The 16,192-nt window shown below is 40.2% G+C and overlaps 1 protein-coding gene across 1 annotated transcript; it reads right to left on the reverse strand.

Moving 5' to 3' along the window:
• Positions 1-519: 519 nt before the first annotated feature.
• pafah1b1b (platelet-activating factor acetylhydrolase 1b, regulatory subunit 1b) lies at positions 520-14,262 on the reverse strand. The gene is made up of 11 exons (XM_058415610.1): positions 14,104-14,262; positions 9,986-10,206; positions 7,960-8,044; positions 7,765-7,839; positions 7,373-7,579; positions 5,987-6,155; positions 5,375-5,477; positions 4,100-4,328; positions 3,906-4,007; positions 3,587-3,743; positions 520-2,753 (listed from the first exon to the last, which is right to left on the reverse strand). The coding sequence occupies exons 2-11, from the start codon at positions 10,015-10,017 to the stop codon at positions 2,680-2,682; spliced, it is 1,233 nt and encodes a 410-aa protein (XP_058271593.1). The 5' UTR covers positions 10,018-10,206; positions 14,104-14,262; the 3' UTR covers positions 520-2,679.
• Between the last annotated feature and the right edge of the window lie 1,930 nt (positions 14,263-16,192).

A 16,192-nucleotide genomic window follows, 5' to 3' on the forward strand; every position in this document is an offset into this window, starting at 1 on the left:
CAGTGTCTATTATGTCGTGTGTCCAGGAGCGTTATTGTTCTTATGGGAAGTAGGTTACGGGTGAAATCACCTTTACCTGAAATTCACCTGAGCTGAGCTTAAAACTTCCTGACTTCCTGTTTTGGTCTCACATAATGGAGTGAGGCTGTAAATGTTGTTCAGGCAAAGTATGTTAAGTGAGAGGTCAGGGTACTGTGCAGGATGCTTGAGTGTTTCTTAACTCCAGGCTTACATACCATGTCCTCATGGAGCTTGCTGTGTGCACAGGGGCATTGTCATGCTGGGAAAGGCTCAAGCCTCTTTGTTTCAGTGAATTAAACCGCTACACTATACAGATACAATCTATGCAAATTGTTCAGGAACAATTGAGGGAAGTCCCACACATGGTTGGAATGGTCAGGTGTCCACATACATTTGGCTAGAGGTAACACTAAGGGCTTTTCAAAATGTGATTCATGATTTCATTCATTTACTGCACATTTGTTATTTACAAAAAAAAAAAAGCCAAACACAAATGGATTGCTTTATATTTACAGTTTTTATTACTCTTAATTATGTTGCAAACAATGACATCCAGATATATTGGTACACAACTTATATTTTGTCAGTGTATATGTGAGTGTGTGAACAGTGAGATCACAAAAAAACAGAATAAGGTCTTTACGTCAAAGGGGGGCTTCAGTATATTAACAAGGCATAGAGAGCAAACGACTGGACTCTGAGCTAACTGAATGCACAAACCTACTGCACATACAGCGAAGCTCTAAGATCCTTTCACATGTCCACTGATACTACATACACAGCTTTGGAATAGCAGAGGCCGGGCCTATACAACCACCGTAAAAATGTTACAACCGCGTGCACCTCCTACAGAACTCCCTTAAGATGCTAAGAGTTTCGCCTTAACACTATCCAGAGGAGGATTTACTTCACGTTTGTGTTGCTTCTTTCAAAAGGGGAAAAAAAAGGTCAGTTCCATCACAACACGAAGGAGGTTAGTTTTCTACACGTGTGCGTATATTGTGCACACACACAACTCGTGCAAACCTGTCCGTCAACACAGAGTTAACACAGAGCAGCCTATTGTTATTGCACTTGTTGATCTAGCTAGGAGGCGTCTTTACCATTTCCACACACACACACACACACACACACACACACACACAGCCAGACTCGGCAGGTCCGTCAGAGCAAATGTAGTGGACGAGATAATCTGCGAAACAAAGTGTCACCAGCCTCCCTGATTTACGACAGCCTGACCGGGTGGCTCGTCCCGCACAATGACACGAAGCAGTACCGCTGAGAACACGTCGAAAAGCTTCCTTCAGTGGCAGCTGAGCCAGATACACACATGCATGCATACACACACACACACACACACACACACACACACACACAATATGGTGGCAGAGAATAACACACCACATGTGAAGAAGCTGCAGAATGGACTGATGAAGCTGTGACTGTGCAATACGTGGCCTTCCCCCTCCCCATGTGTGGTGGGTTAAAAACCTGTGTTCTGCTTAGAAATCTACGATGAGCTGGATGTTTAAAAGCTTCTGTGAGACATGGGAAATTGCATGAGACATGGCTGCTTTTAAACAGTGGAATTCAGTGTCCCTTTGGAAAATCTCACTTTGAATAATTCCTTACATATAAGCACCTTTATAGTAATAATAATCTTTTTTTTTTTCTTTTTTCAAATCATCCGGACACTGTCCTACCCTTGAGCTGTCAATCAACCAAGTAGTGGACAAAATGAAATGGCGATGAAGAGGGCTGAGATATGTTTTGCGCACGCAGGACCAAGAACCTGCTTTTCACGCACACATCATATACCTCCTTTAAGAAGTGCACTTAAGTAAGTCAGGGGTTTACTATCATACTGCTGATTTATCTTATCAGGGTTTTTTTTTTCTCCACGACGTCACTTGTCTGTCATTATATACAAAATCATGTAATTGGGCCAAACTGCTGTCAGTTTAAATCCTAACATACAAGGAACTTTCTTTTTCTGCCCCAACTTTGCCTGAAGCGTCCGTCTAGATCCATTTACTTCACTGACGTTTTCAAACGTCTCGACTCTAGAATTAATGATGACTGTACAGCATTTAGCACCTAAAATACATCAACAGTAGTCCTTTAAGAGGACAGAAACATTCAGTCAGATTTTAATTTGGTTTAGTGACTGCACTAAAAACTGCTTTTTGCTTGATTCTCTCTCTCTCTCTCTGAAGCATCAGCGGATCATGACAGCGCAGCTGAAAAGAAAGAAAAGCGGGCCTGATTTTCAGAGCCCTGTTTTTGAATTCCCCAGAAAGGACCGTTCTGCCTTTTGTAACGTGATGCTTGATGTTCTTTAACCCTTCAAGATGACGGTAAGCAAATAATAATAATAATAATAATAATAATAATTACAATATACAAGTTTGGGATTCACCATGCAAGAATACTTGTTTTTCTTTTTTCTTAACTTATTTTTCTCTCTTTGTGAGGGTGTCTTATGTAACATTTAATAAGCTCAAACTACATCCAGAATAATTTACATAAAAGGACAATAGTTATTTAGAAGAGCGCTGGATGGGGTGGTAGCCATGGTGATGAGAGCATCCCGAAGGACGAGTGTTGTGGCAGGGAGGAGTGGTGGTGGTACAGAGGAGGGGCAGGGGGTAAGTGAGATCAGCGGCATTCCCACACTTTAACTGTTTGATCTACGCTTCCTGTCACCACGTAGGGGGAAGTCTTGTGGAAATCTGCAGGAAGAGACAAAAGCAATTTTTTGAGTAAAAAACAAAAACAAATGATCAGCAAAAAGCATCCTTATAATTTATTACATTCTAAGCACTAATATAAACCCCTTTGACCTTTCTACAGTAACAATTTCCCCTCCTTGTCTGTCATAGAAGTCTATTTCATCCACATACTGGAAACCAAATCAAAAGATCACTATTAATCGCATTACAGTGAGGGTTTCATGAGGACAACGCTCTGCCTCAGGACAACTGTTAATGGTATTCTCAGTCTACAGATATTGCTTTGCATCAGCACAGTTGAATCATGGATCAATAACAATGTAGAGGCTTGAGCTAGATGAAACCCAGCTGGCAACATCTCTTCTATCACATGACGACCAACAACCACTGTGCAGAGTGACATTTCAATTAAAATTTTCCTTGATTCTATGGCAATTAGGTATGATGTGATAAATCAACAAAATGATTGGCTCGAATGGTTCTTCAGGCCAATCGTACACACGTGGTCTGATATTTCTTCAGTTCCCTGCTCACTGCTGTAGTTCCTACTTGCAATTCCCTTTTCCTGTCCGATTTAAAAATAAAAGCTTATCCTGTATATCCATATACAGTCGTATATCAGGGATTCTTGATACCACTATCAGAACCCTGTAAAGTGCACATCCACAAACATCAACAGTATCAGTCGCAACATACCTAAAAGTACAAGGCGACTTGTACGCCGTTTGTAGGGGATCATCCAAAGTCAGCCTCTCTTGTCTTTTCCAAAGACAATGTCACAGTGCAGATAAACATACTACAAAGACACTACCATCTGTCTAACTGATTCTCACCCATAGAGGTAACGAAGTGTTCATGGGCACTCAAGGTCTTCATGCAGCGCTTGTTCTTATAGTCCCAAGTGCGCAGGGTCTTGTCGTCGGCACAGCTCACAATGAACCTCCCACCTGGGTGGAACAGCACACCACGCACCCAGTTGTCATGGCCCACCTTTGAAAGTTGGAGAAGGAATAAAAAAAAAAAATCAGTATAGCGATGACAAGGATCCACATATTGATTGTAAGTTAAGTTAGTTTTCATTAGGACCAATTTCTAATACCGTGTTGCAAATGGTAATGTAAGCAAGGAACCAAGGCATCGAGGTTAACTCACCAGTGTCATAAGGCACATGCCAATACTGACATCCCACATTTTAATGGTTTTGTCTCGGGATCCAGACAGCAAGAATGGACCGGGCTTACCGCTCTTCTTGTTCTATGGAAAGAACAGGAATCAAAATCTACTTGTAACACACTACAGCAAGCTTTAAATCTTTTTGTGAGTATACATAAGATGACATAACACACCTCAGAGCCAGTGGCCTCCAATATAGTGGGGTAGGCATTCTCTGGAGCCCAGGAGATGCACTCTACAACATGCTCGTGCTCGCGAAGCTCAGCTTTACACTCCTTAGTGGCAGTGACCCACACGCGCACAGTCTGGTCATTGGAGCAGCTGGCCAAAAGTGTGCCGTCCTGATTGGGCCGCACCATCCTCACCCATTCCCGATGGCCCGCAAACGTCTTCACACAGTAACTACAAACACGCACAAATTAATTAATTTTACTCTAATCAATACCACTATAGTATAAAGATTTGGATCAACAACAATAACAAAATAAGAAAATATACAAAACACGGCACACAATACTATTTATTCGTAATTTATCAAACATCGGCTCTGTATTCTCCACGATATGGTGATTTTTATGACTTCTAAAAGTGCTTAGTAAAGCCTTTTCCATCTCTGCGCTTTAAAAAATAGCTGTATGAGAACAGAAATAAAAGGTACATGAGGTACTGCGGTAATTTCCTGTTTAACTCGTGTTCCTCCACAAACATTTATGAATTATTTCTCCAGCCTCTGCTGAGAAAATGACAGGCTGAATTACCTGCTGCTTTTCACCAAATTCGGCAGTGGCGTGATGATATTAGTCCCATCCGAATACACGTATGTAATTTTCAATGGAGATGTTGCCTCGTGTTGAAAGGAGAAAAATAAATGCTGCTACTTGCCGTACTTATGTCTCATAGCATGCTTATCAGTGACTTTTCTAAGATATTAAACACATCACGAATGGCGAAATGAAAAACGGATGCTTCCTGTATACTCTGTGATTAAGGTTTTACTGTATTTTTAAAATCGTTGCTGAAACCTTGGCTCGCCCCAAGCTGTAATACGAGCCGGGGTCTTTTCTTCGCTTTACTCTAGAGCTCTTTGACAGCTCAGACATCATGTTCTGTACAGAGCGTAATCATACGATCATTCGAGGCGAACATCTGTAGAAAACAGAACCCAGTCAAAAACAAAACTTGCTTCTCCTGTAGTAATTTTACTGCCGTCTGGATGTGAGTTTTTCTATTGAGAAAATGTATTAGAAATGAACCGATAAATAAATAAACTAATCCGGTCTGAATAGGGCTAAAGAATTACCTTAATTATACGCATTTTTTGGCCTTTTCTTTCGTTCATTGGAAAAAAAAAAAAAAGATTATTTTTCTGGCTAAAATATTCACACACAATTAAATAATAATATCCTTGTCACTCATATAATCCACAGACAAAAGCCTTCTCTACTTACCCAGTGGCCACCTCCCACATTTTAATAGTTTTATCCCTCGATGCAGATACAATATGATCACCATTGGGCATGATGGCAACTGAGGACACGTTGTGGTCGTGTCCTATGAAAAGAGAAATTGCAGAATGAGTAACAGGATTATTGCTGAACTCAGCATACATGATAAAAAAAACATATGAGAAAGTGTCTGAAGAGGCAATATTATAGTATGTAGTGTAAAACACCTGCTATCACTGGTTGCTGTGTCAAAACATCTTTGTCTTTCCAGATTATGAATCAGCACATGCTATATTTAGGTTGCAAGTGATTAAAGTAATTATCAGCTTAATAGAGCCAACTAAGGAAAAAGGGGGGCAATTTCATCTATGCACATTGATTAATGCCATCTTTTTACTTTTGGGATCTTTTCTGCCACAATACAAACTTTACTCCCCTTTCAATTTTTTTTCCACAGACATACAGAATGTAAAGCAAGCATATACTACAGGATTTAAGCACCATGCTGCTGATAGATGATACAAAATGATCTATACAGCTTTCAAAAGTTGTGTATGTTTGTTATTTTAGCATAGCTTTGACCACCTGAGCCATTCATTTATGTGGTTTGCTCACCGTGCATGGTCCTGATGCACTCAAAGCCCTGGAAGTCCCAGAGTTTGATGGTCATGTCTGCTGAGCAGGAAGCAAGCAGCTTTCCAGCCTGATCAAAGGAGATGTCCTGCACAGAGTCTGTATGACCCTTCAGAGTTCTCTCAAAGTCTCCTGTTTCATAGTCCCACACCTACACACAGACACAGACATTTCTTAAGTCTCTAGAAGCAGTGTGATGATCTTCATCTACTCTCCAGTACCTTGTCATTTGATGGTCGTTTGTCTACAGTGCAGGATGTCAATTAACCGGTCAGTCATAAAATCTTTGACTCGTCATGGATTATCTTCTTATTCTAATAGGCTAGTCTCATAAAAAAAAAAAAAGTTCCTGAGTTTAATATTTTGGTTAAGTAAGGTAGATTAAAAATATTTAAAATCAGTACTTAATTTTTTAAAATGTTTACTTCTTTTAGCATCCAATGACACATACACATATACATATACACTACCGCTCAAAAGTCAATTTTTCAAGATAATCTGATGAGATTTCTCCCCATGCTTCCTGGAGCATCTCCCACAAGATGGATTGGCTGATGGGGTCTTCCTCCATAGCCGAAATATGCAAGTCATCCCAAACTTTTGAGCGGTAACTATGAATCAGTGCTGGCTTTCAATTCATCAGAAACACTGAGATTGTCAGCAACTTTCTGCCATTTAATTTTTTTTATTTTTTATCTTCTTTGTCTTTATTCATTGTGTTTTAGGTTATGGAGTTGTTCAGGGAAATTAAATGTCCAGATGGAACTATATGTTGGCAATACACAGCAAAAACATTTTGGCTTCTTGTAATTTACACCAAGTTGAAAGCAGCTCGGATTTCGCACTGTGGTAGACATCTGTGTTTGAGCCACCAAGAATGTACACTACAGCTAAAACTGTGAATTCTACCTTTGTCTCAGACTTGCTTCACCAGTGCCCATACTATTCCCCTATAACATCATCCAACATTCAGCTTGCAAAAGCATGCCAGATTCCTGCATCAAAGTGTTAAAAAGGTCAGGCAGTCAATTCTGTAGCAGACTGCTTCCTGCGAAATGTCAGCAGCTTCTAATAGACACGACAGGAAGGTGAAGAATCCTGAAGAAGCCTGATCAAAATGGAGAGTTGCTAAGGTGCATCTGATGCCCAGAGAACTGCTTGCTGTGCTGTTGCTCTGGGTAACCGTTGCATCGTGACGGTCTCCATAGAGACAGCCAGTGAGTCAGCAAAAAACACAAAGCGCATGTTCTTTGGATAACACATAGGCTTTGACGTTGCAACATATAAACACTTTCTACTCTCCCAGAAGAGCCCCATATTTATAGCTCCCTCATTATATTTAAAAAGCACGCATCTTTTGTGACATACCTTAATTGTGGCGTCTTCTGAGGCAGAGACCATGACGCTGAAGATGGGATGAAAGATGACGCGCGTGACAGGACTCCTGTGTCCGCTGAGCGCGTACTTCTCCGGAGGGCGTGGGATCCACTCTTTGGGGTCCCTCTTCTGCCCCATAGGTCCTCCTAAAGTGATCTCCTCTTTAGCTTCGTTAAGCTTCGACTCCAGCTCCATTACCTTTACAGAAAATATAGGACGGAACATTTGAAAGGAATTTTAATAATTCAAGGACACACAGTAAACTGCAGATCATGAACACTAGTATAATAACAAATATTTACACTTAAATAATATATATGATAAGAGCTTACACCTACAACATATACTGACAAACCAGACTAACCTGATGCAGGTGTACTGACCTTCTTTTGTAATCTGATGACTGAGGTCCATTTCTTTTCCAAAAGGCCTGCATACTTCTTATCTAATTCTTCACTCTGGCGACCGAACCAGGAAACAAGATAATGTGGTAATTAAATGCATGGACATTAGTAGCATGCAATAAAAACTGGACTGAGCTTTATTTTATTTTTGGAAAAGCAGGGGAATAATCTTACCATATCTAACTCTGCTTCCTTCTTAAAAACAGAATACGCCTCTTCATAGCCATTTGATCGGAGGTAATCTGCTATCGCTCGATTTCTGAAAGGACGAGAGCTTCCGTTAAACTCACACCAACAAGTGACACAGATGATGTGATATTACATTATGACTGTCTGCATGCATGCCATTGAACATGCTGTGAAAGAGACACCCTGTACTGATTTAGACCAAATTATTGTTGAGTATGAATAAACTCAATTGTTGTCAACGTAAAAAAAATTAAATAAAAATAAATAAATATGTGCACTTGTTGTCATGGTTACAAGCTCACGGCTAGAGCATGAAATTGTTCTCAAACGGCACTGCAGGAAGTTGAACCGAACCAGCTGACATGGAGAAGCGAGCAGATGGACATACAGACAATCACAGTCTTTCCAGTGCTTCATTATTATGTAAATGGACTTCCAATGTCTTGAGATGGTGGTGAATATTTTATGAGCTGCGCATGCAGCTAAAATTAGATGGGGACCTTAGAACTAAAGCTTAACCCCCTTTCATCCTGGTTTTGGTTAAGTCTGGCCCTGGTTAGAGTAGGGCGAGAACCAGAAAAATGATTCGATTTAAATTATCCATAAAGTCAAGGCCAGCGTGTTGTTGAATGCTTGAATCTGATTTGTCAGAATCGGTCTGTTATTTCTGTACGATCTGAAAAGTTATTGTTCCTGTAGGGATGTGTATGTTTTAAAAAACGTTTTGTTTAAAAAAAAAAAAAAAAAAAAAAAAAATCATATCTGTTGTTAGGAGACATTTATTTAACATTTTGAGTCTCAAGCGTAAGTTCCCTGCAGAGATTTATCAGCACAGGAATGTCTTCAGGAAAGAGGAATTTACGTTTTCTGGTTTCTCAGGAAAATGACAAGCTGTGTTTGTGAAAGAGAGAAAGAGGGGGGGGGGTGGCTGGTGAGAGAATAGCTTTTTATTGTAGCTACAACACAACAGGAACTTGTCTCTCATTTCACAGCATTAAATCTAACTATATACTCATTACAGTTTGGGATATATCATACATAAATAAGTTAAAAGTAATCCCTGGCAAACTGCTATGGCATAAGTGGATTAACACACTCCAGACCATAGCGTTATATGAAAATAATACACAACAAAATTACAGTTAAAGGGGAAAAAGTAATCCTTCGGGATCTTGTCTTGAATATTTAGCATAACAAGCAGTCCTAACAATTCAAGCACATGACAAGATGACCATTCTGTATAGTTTTCACACTTGGTGGATTTTTTCCCCTCAGACTCAGGACCATTTAACCCAAGAGTTCGATACGCTCGGTGAAGTACGAAAGCTGTTTTTTAGCCCCAGATATCAGATCTCTGGTCTGCTTGGAAACAGCGGTCTAAAGCTTGTTTCAACCTATTTACTTCCTGTTTCAAATTACATGATGCCATAGATTGATCCAGTACCTACAATATTGCAAATCTTGTGCACAAAATTGATGGAACTGTCGTTTAGACAAAATTCTTTGTGAAAGCAAACCTGTGATTATGATCTCCGCCCCCAAAGAAGCCTAGAATAGGGCTAGAGTATGAAAAGTATGAAAATGTTCTTAGTCTGAAACGGAAAAGCAAAGAATTTATGGCTAGTTTGTGTTAGGGTTTTGTTTCGCTTGCTCAAGGCCCTCAATTAATAGTAATATTAAAGCTATATAGGTCTCTTATAAAGCTTCCAGATGTGCAGACACTGATCTTAACAAAGCAGGGGGAGAATCACATTTGTGTTATGCGTAAAGATTTATTTTAATTACCGTGAAACAGAGCATAGACGCTACAGTACTTAATTGAAGCATCAGTTGAATAGGTTTTGGTCCAATATTTCACTATGGACATTTGATTATTAGCAGCCTATTATGATTTTTTATTTTTTTTTATCCTGATGCATACAATATGCTCTGCTTTCCTCCCCAGGTCTTTGAGAAGCACAATATGTTTTTCAGGCTTTCTTTGTTGTCTTTTTAAAAATGGTGAACTCACAGCTCATCTCGTTGCCTCTGTGACAGCACCATTATGGCAGGTGTACAGGGGCGCTGTCTCTGCCCCAGGCAGGGAGCTTGTAGACGATCCTCAGCACGCTCAGCAGCTCTTTGCAAGATGGACACACGGCAGGATGGACACTTGCTCTGGGGCTTGGCTTCACTCGCTCTCTCAGTCGTTTACCTCACAGAAAATGTTCAACACTGTGTTTTTCCTTTCATCTACAGAGAAAGAGAAAGAAAAAGAGGTTAAAGCCTTATCTTTAGATCAGTTAAATGAGAAAGTCCTGGAATCATGCACTAAATAACAAACCGTGGGCTAGTTTAATTCCAAAATTAAGCCAGGATCATCAAATTACAGCAAACACTGTGCCAAGATCACGGCAAAGACCTATGTACCCTGTGCTACTGCAAACGTAGAGGGCAAGGTCCTGCAACCACAACACTACCTTCAAAAGTGTCCGAACTAGAGGCAGAAGAGGAAACGTAGGTCATGTTCTCGCTTGGAATTAACATGTCTCCTTGTCTCAGCTCTCATTCGTTTATTCATTTGAGTCGTCTTGTCAGACTTCACGATTGAAACATTTCAAGCACCCCGTAGATATAAAACATATGATTCACAGGACATTTCAGCCTTAAACTATATGCCACAGAAGACGCAATCAAAACAATGTTTGAAATCCCATCACAAGTAGTGAATGAAGACACATCTATAATGCGAGGTGTATGGATCGCTCAAGTCGCATGTTAATACCAGGTGTGTTCAAGGCCTTAAATCTCAGTGTCTAATCCAGCCTTCGAGTTATCCAAGAGCAGAGGTACGGTGGGATCGGATGGGGAAGGGTTATGCCTTTGTAATCCCTTCAGTCCAAGAGCCTGTAAATATCCTCCACACTAATCTGGAGGATGATGTTTAGAATAGCTGTGAGGTGAAAATATTTAATCTGGATTGGTGCAGCCAGCCCGAGCCATGTGGACGTGTGTATAAAAAGTATTGTTTTCCAGACAAAAGCAAATCCCAGACATATGGGGTAAAACGTGAGCTACAAACGTCTTAGTAGTGAGCGTCGCTGAATCGGCTCCTTGTAGCGTACAATAGTCCGAGTCATAACTCAAAGGTTGGTCATGAGAGCTGATCTGCGAAACAGCTTGTGCCAAGTCTGATATCCCAACCAGATAACAGGTCAAGCTACGAGTTGGGACAACACCGAAGAGGAACACACACACACACAAACACACACACACACAAACACACAAACACACACAAACACACACAAAAGCCAAATAGGTGTTACAACCTAAAACACTCCAAAAGGCAATAATCAAAGCAATTTTGTTTTTATTCTTTATGAGAATGTCTGGACACTATTAAACAGTCATCAGGCAGGTAGAGCATCAACCACTATAAATCTTTATGGCTGTGAACTTTGCCTGAACACTGGCAAATACTGGCTTCTTCCTTTATCTAGAATGATATGCAAGACCTGTGAAGACATGCCACACCAAGTCTCAGAAACGTCAGCTCATCTAACGATGTTCAAATAAAGGTCATTACAGAGTCTTTATTATGTTTGGGGTCAATATTTAAATTATTTTTTGATTGTCTTTCAAATAACTGACAGGAGGCACATTCAAACAGAAACTAGCATAAAGATAAACATAACAATGTTGTCTTTAATGTTATGGGTACAACTTCCACTGAATTTCATAAATCCTAGGGCTCCTGCATAACAATTTACATGTCATGCTGTGTAGAGTTAAACTCGACACCTTGCCAAAGAAAAACACTAGATGGTGAGACAAATCCTGACCACAAAAAGCTATAAAGGAATCTAGCGGAAGTCAAATCCTCAGTCCATATGCAAAACTGGATCGCATTCGGCTCGTGTGACAATGACGTAATCACTGCTACGTGACTTTACACTGCGACGTTTAGCCTGTTTAAATTGAATTATATCATCAGAATATTTACACATTTTGCACAATGTATGTATATATGTATGCTGGTGAACATAACATTCAAGAAAATATGCTGTTTTTGTACAGCTGTGGGTTTTTATTTTCTTGTTTGCTACTACCTACAAGCAATTCCTGACTGCACAGCTAGTAAAATTATTAAACTGGCCTCTCCTTCAACTTAAAATGCTGCAGATGCTTGTTTTACGTATCAGTTCTGGCATCAATAATATTTCTACATAATAAATTGTGAGGGAAGAAAAGAATAAGGGGGGGAAAAAATCAATATTGCACAAGCCTAGGATCACATTACAGAACAAGAAAAGTTTAGCTCATGGTTATGACATCAGCATCATAGAAACTCAAAGCCAAATTAATTGGTGGTACAGACACAGACAGATGAGTAAAATATTAATATTTATTTAATACTAGTTTTGGACAGCATTTCTTCGATCCAACCATACTGTATACCCTTGAAAATATGATTACACCAGTAAATGGTGTGTGTGTGCACTCAAAGGCAGGCTTATCTATCCAATTTAGACACAGCTTCAAATGGCTAATGCCAGGGATGAAGATTAAAGACCCCAGGAGGCTAAAGATGCCGAGTGCACCTCACCGTCTCCTCACCATGACTATTCAAAAGGCCAGGAAAAAACCCCTGACACATGCAATTTTTGAGAGCAACACTTTCATTCTGACAGACACACTTCCGTTTTGCTGTACTACAAAGTGCCCAGGCTGGTGTGAGGAGATTAGACCCGGCGTCATTGTGCGAGATAGACTAAGCTCGGCGTGAAAAGGTGTGTGGATTTTTAAACACGTATTCCCTGCAGGGTCAAACTGATGAGGAGAGAATTAAATAAAGTGAGAGAAGCAGCCATACAAAATCTAATCAGTAGTGCGACAGAAAGAGATCTGAATATATTCAACCGACACGGCTGAAGGATTGAATGTTGGCTTCCAGCTTGGGGGAAAAAATGATTTTCTATGTCTTGTGTGTCGGACAGTTCACTCGCCGAACTGGTAGCAGAGACAATAAAAATCTAATAGGGAGATTTAATCATCAGATACCATGTCACTTTACAAGCCCTACATTTGGCCAGGTTAAAGCCAAAGTGCACTGGTCAAGATGGGGTTTAATGGGACATATAAACCTGAAAGTAAAAAATGTAGAAGTGGTACAGTTTAAGTCATTTTCTTCAAAACACATTCAGTCCATCTGAATAATATGAGCCACAGATCGAGGACAAATTTTCTTTCATTTGCGAGGACGACCTGGACATAACATACATTTTTAAGCTTTTTCCAATTATTAAAGGCGTACCATTATAAGATGTGACCCAACAGCCTGCATGTGATGATTCTCACTTGCTTAGCCAGATAGAAAGCTAACCTTAAGCACATTTGACGTAATTACTGAGCATTTCGAATACTATTACAACATGTACAAGTTCATAACTATCCCTGTGGCTCTAGGAAGAACTGAAATGAATTAGTCTGAACAAATCTAAACAAATGACCAAACTAAACCGTTACTTCTAGGCTAACGTTTCACGCCCTTGCTAGGTGAACTTCACAGCTAGCATGCTAGCATCGGGTACCAAATATAGACCCACCTCAAAAACATCATCACAGGCAACACCCAAGCTAATGCTAAACATACGAGCCTCTCTGGAACGCGACAAACCTACAGCGAACGTCACCTGGCAACTGCAACCAAAAATATATATATAAACATCTCCAAGCGCATCTCCTCCAATAATTACAATCATAATAATAATAATAATCATAATAATAATTTAACAGCTAGTCGGCTAGTCGCGTTAGCCAATTAGAGATAACACGATTAACCAATGTCGCCGGGTGGCCTTCACTCTGCTAAGTACACATAAATTACCTAGATCAATGTTATCGCCATCGGTGCTAACAGATCGCCATCGGAAAATACACACGGCTAATTTTGTGTGTTTGTGTTTTCGCAACACTAACGCCCTGTTATATATATATATTTTTTGGCTATCGCTGCTCGTCCGCCATTTTGAGATACACAGCACGGAGACGGCGCACATTTTTGAAGCCACATAGGCAGTTTTTTTTTTCCTAACAGACATCTTTCCCCTGCAAAATCCATTTCAATATCCCAAACCGAACATTTCTTACCTTGCTGTATTAAACGGCTCTCACTGACAATGCAGCACGAACGGATAAAACATTAACGGAATAAGACTAAGCTCCACAACAAAGTCACTTCCGACTCCCCCGGTTCAGTCAGCACTGTTTCTCCTCCTCGAGCTCTGCGCCGCAGTTGCCTACGGACGACGTGCACGCGCAGACACACGCGCGCACGCACGCGCGCACACACACACCAAGACATACTGTTATTGGGGGCGCGCCCGTATTTAAGATTCCCTGTTTTACAGACCTCAGTGGTTCGTTCTCAGTCAAAACTAGCTTAAATTGCTAATCCATAACAATAGCCCCATTTCGACATTTTGACTTTCTGAAAAAATATTTTAGTGCCAGATAAGGACATTCACATTTAAACACACACCCAGGGGCCGGTTTATGAGGTCTACTGACTTTGTAGCTACACTAATGAGTGATTTTATTAATTAGCATGTCCTATACATTTTAGCCATGCAATTAATGACTGTAGGCTATCAATATGTTTTTGATTCTATATCGATTCTATATTCGAAGATATTATAAGATAAGATTATGAAGATAATATAAGACACTATATTGCCAAAAGTTTTAGGACGCATGATTTTACATGCACATGAACTTCAATGACATCCCATTCAATTTGGAGTTGGTCTGTCCTTTGCAGCTATAACAGCTTCAACTTTTCTGGGAAGGCTTTCCACAAAGTTTAGGAGTGTGTTTATGGGAATTTTTGACCATTCATCTAGAAGCGCATTTGTGAGGTCAGGCACTGATGTTGGACAAGAAGGCCTGGATTCTGTGCTGGCCAGTCAAGTTTATCCACACCAAACTCACTCATCCATGTCTTTATGGACATTGCTTTGTGCCATGGTGTGCAGTCATGTTGGAACAGGAAGGGGCCAAAGTTGGGAGCGTGAAATTGTCCAAAATGTCTTGGTATGCTGAAGCATTAAGAGTTCCTTTCACTGGAACTAAGAGGCCAATCCCAACCACTGAAAAACAACCCCCTCCACCAAACTTTACACTTGTAGTCAGGCAAGTACAGTTCTCCTGGCAACTGCCAAACCCAGACTCGTCCATCGGATTGTCAGACAGAGAAGTGTGATTCGTCACTCCAGAGAACACGCCTCCACTGCTCTAGAGTCCAGTGGCAGCGTGCTTTACACCACTGCATCCGACACTTTGCATTGCACTTGGTGATGTAAGGCTTGGATGCAGCTGCTCAGCCATGAAAACCCATTCAATGAAGCTCTCTATGCACTGTTCTTGAGCTAATCTGAAGGCCACACAAAGTTTGGAGGTCTGTAGCTATTGACCCTGCAGAAAGTTGGTGACTTCTGCGCACTGTGTACCGCAGCATGTGCTCTGAGATTTTACATGGCCTACCACTTCGTGGCTGAGTTACTGTTGTTCCCAATTGCTTCCACTTTGTTATAATACCCTTAACAGTCGACCGTGGAATATTTAGTAGTGAGGAAATTTCACAAGTAGACTTATTGCACAGGTGGCAACCTATCACGGAACCACGCTTGATTTCACTGAGCTCCTGAGAGGGACCCATTCTTTCACAAATGTTTGTAAAAGCAGTCTGCATGCCTAGGTGCTTGATTTTTATACACCTGTGGCCATGGAAGTGATTGGAACACCTGAATTCAGTGACTTTGTGGGGTGTCCCAAAACTTTTGGCCATATAGTATCTCCAAATTTGTTACAATATGATATGATTTGAATTCATAAGGCAACAGTTCAATATTTCATGATATATTGGAATCTGCTACGATATGATAAGACTTTGGTTAACAAGTCAACAACTCTATATTTGATATATGTCACAGAATCTGCTATGATATGTTTTTGAATCCTAAGGCATTATGTTTAATTCATGTCATATTAGTTTGTATCACTATCATATTAATTTATATCATTGTCAGTATTTGACAATACCACTGAATCTGCTATGAACAACTGAGTTATGACCAAATCACCTTGATAACCTGCATTAATCCTTTTAAAAACATTATTTTTTATACATATCTATTTCATACATACAGTATACAGGGTTGTACACTATAGCAAAATGTAA

The sequence above is a fragment of the Hemibagrus wyckioides genome, linkage group LG18, assembly GCF_019097595.1.
Source record: "Hemibagrus wyckioides isolate EC202008001 linkage group LG18, SWU_Hwy_1.0, whole genome shotgun sequence".
NCBI lineage: Eukaryota > Metazoa > Chordata > Actinopteri > Siluriformes > Bagridae > Hemibagrus > Hemibagrus wyckioides.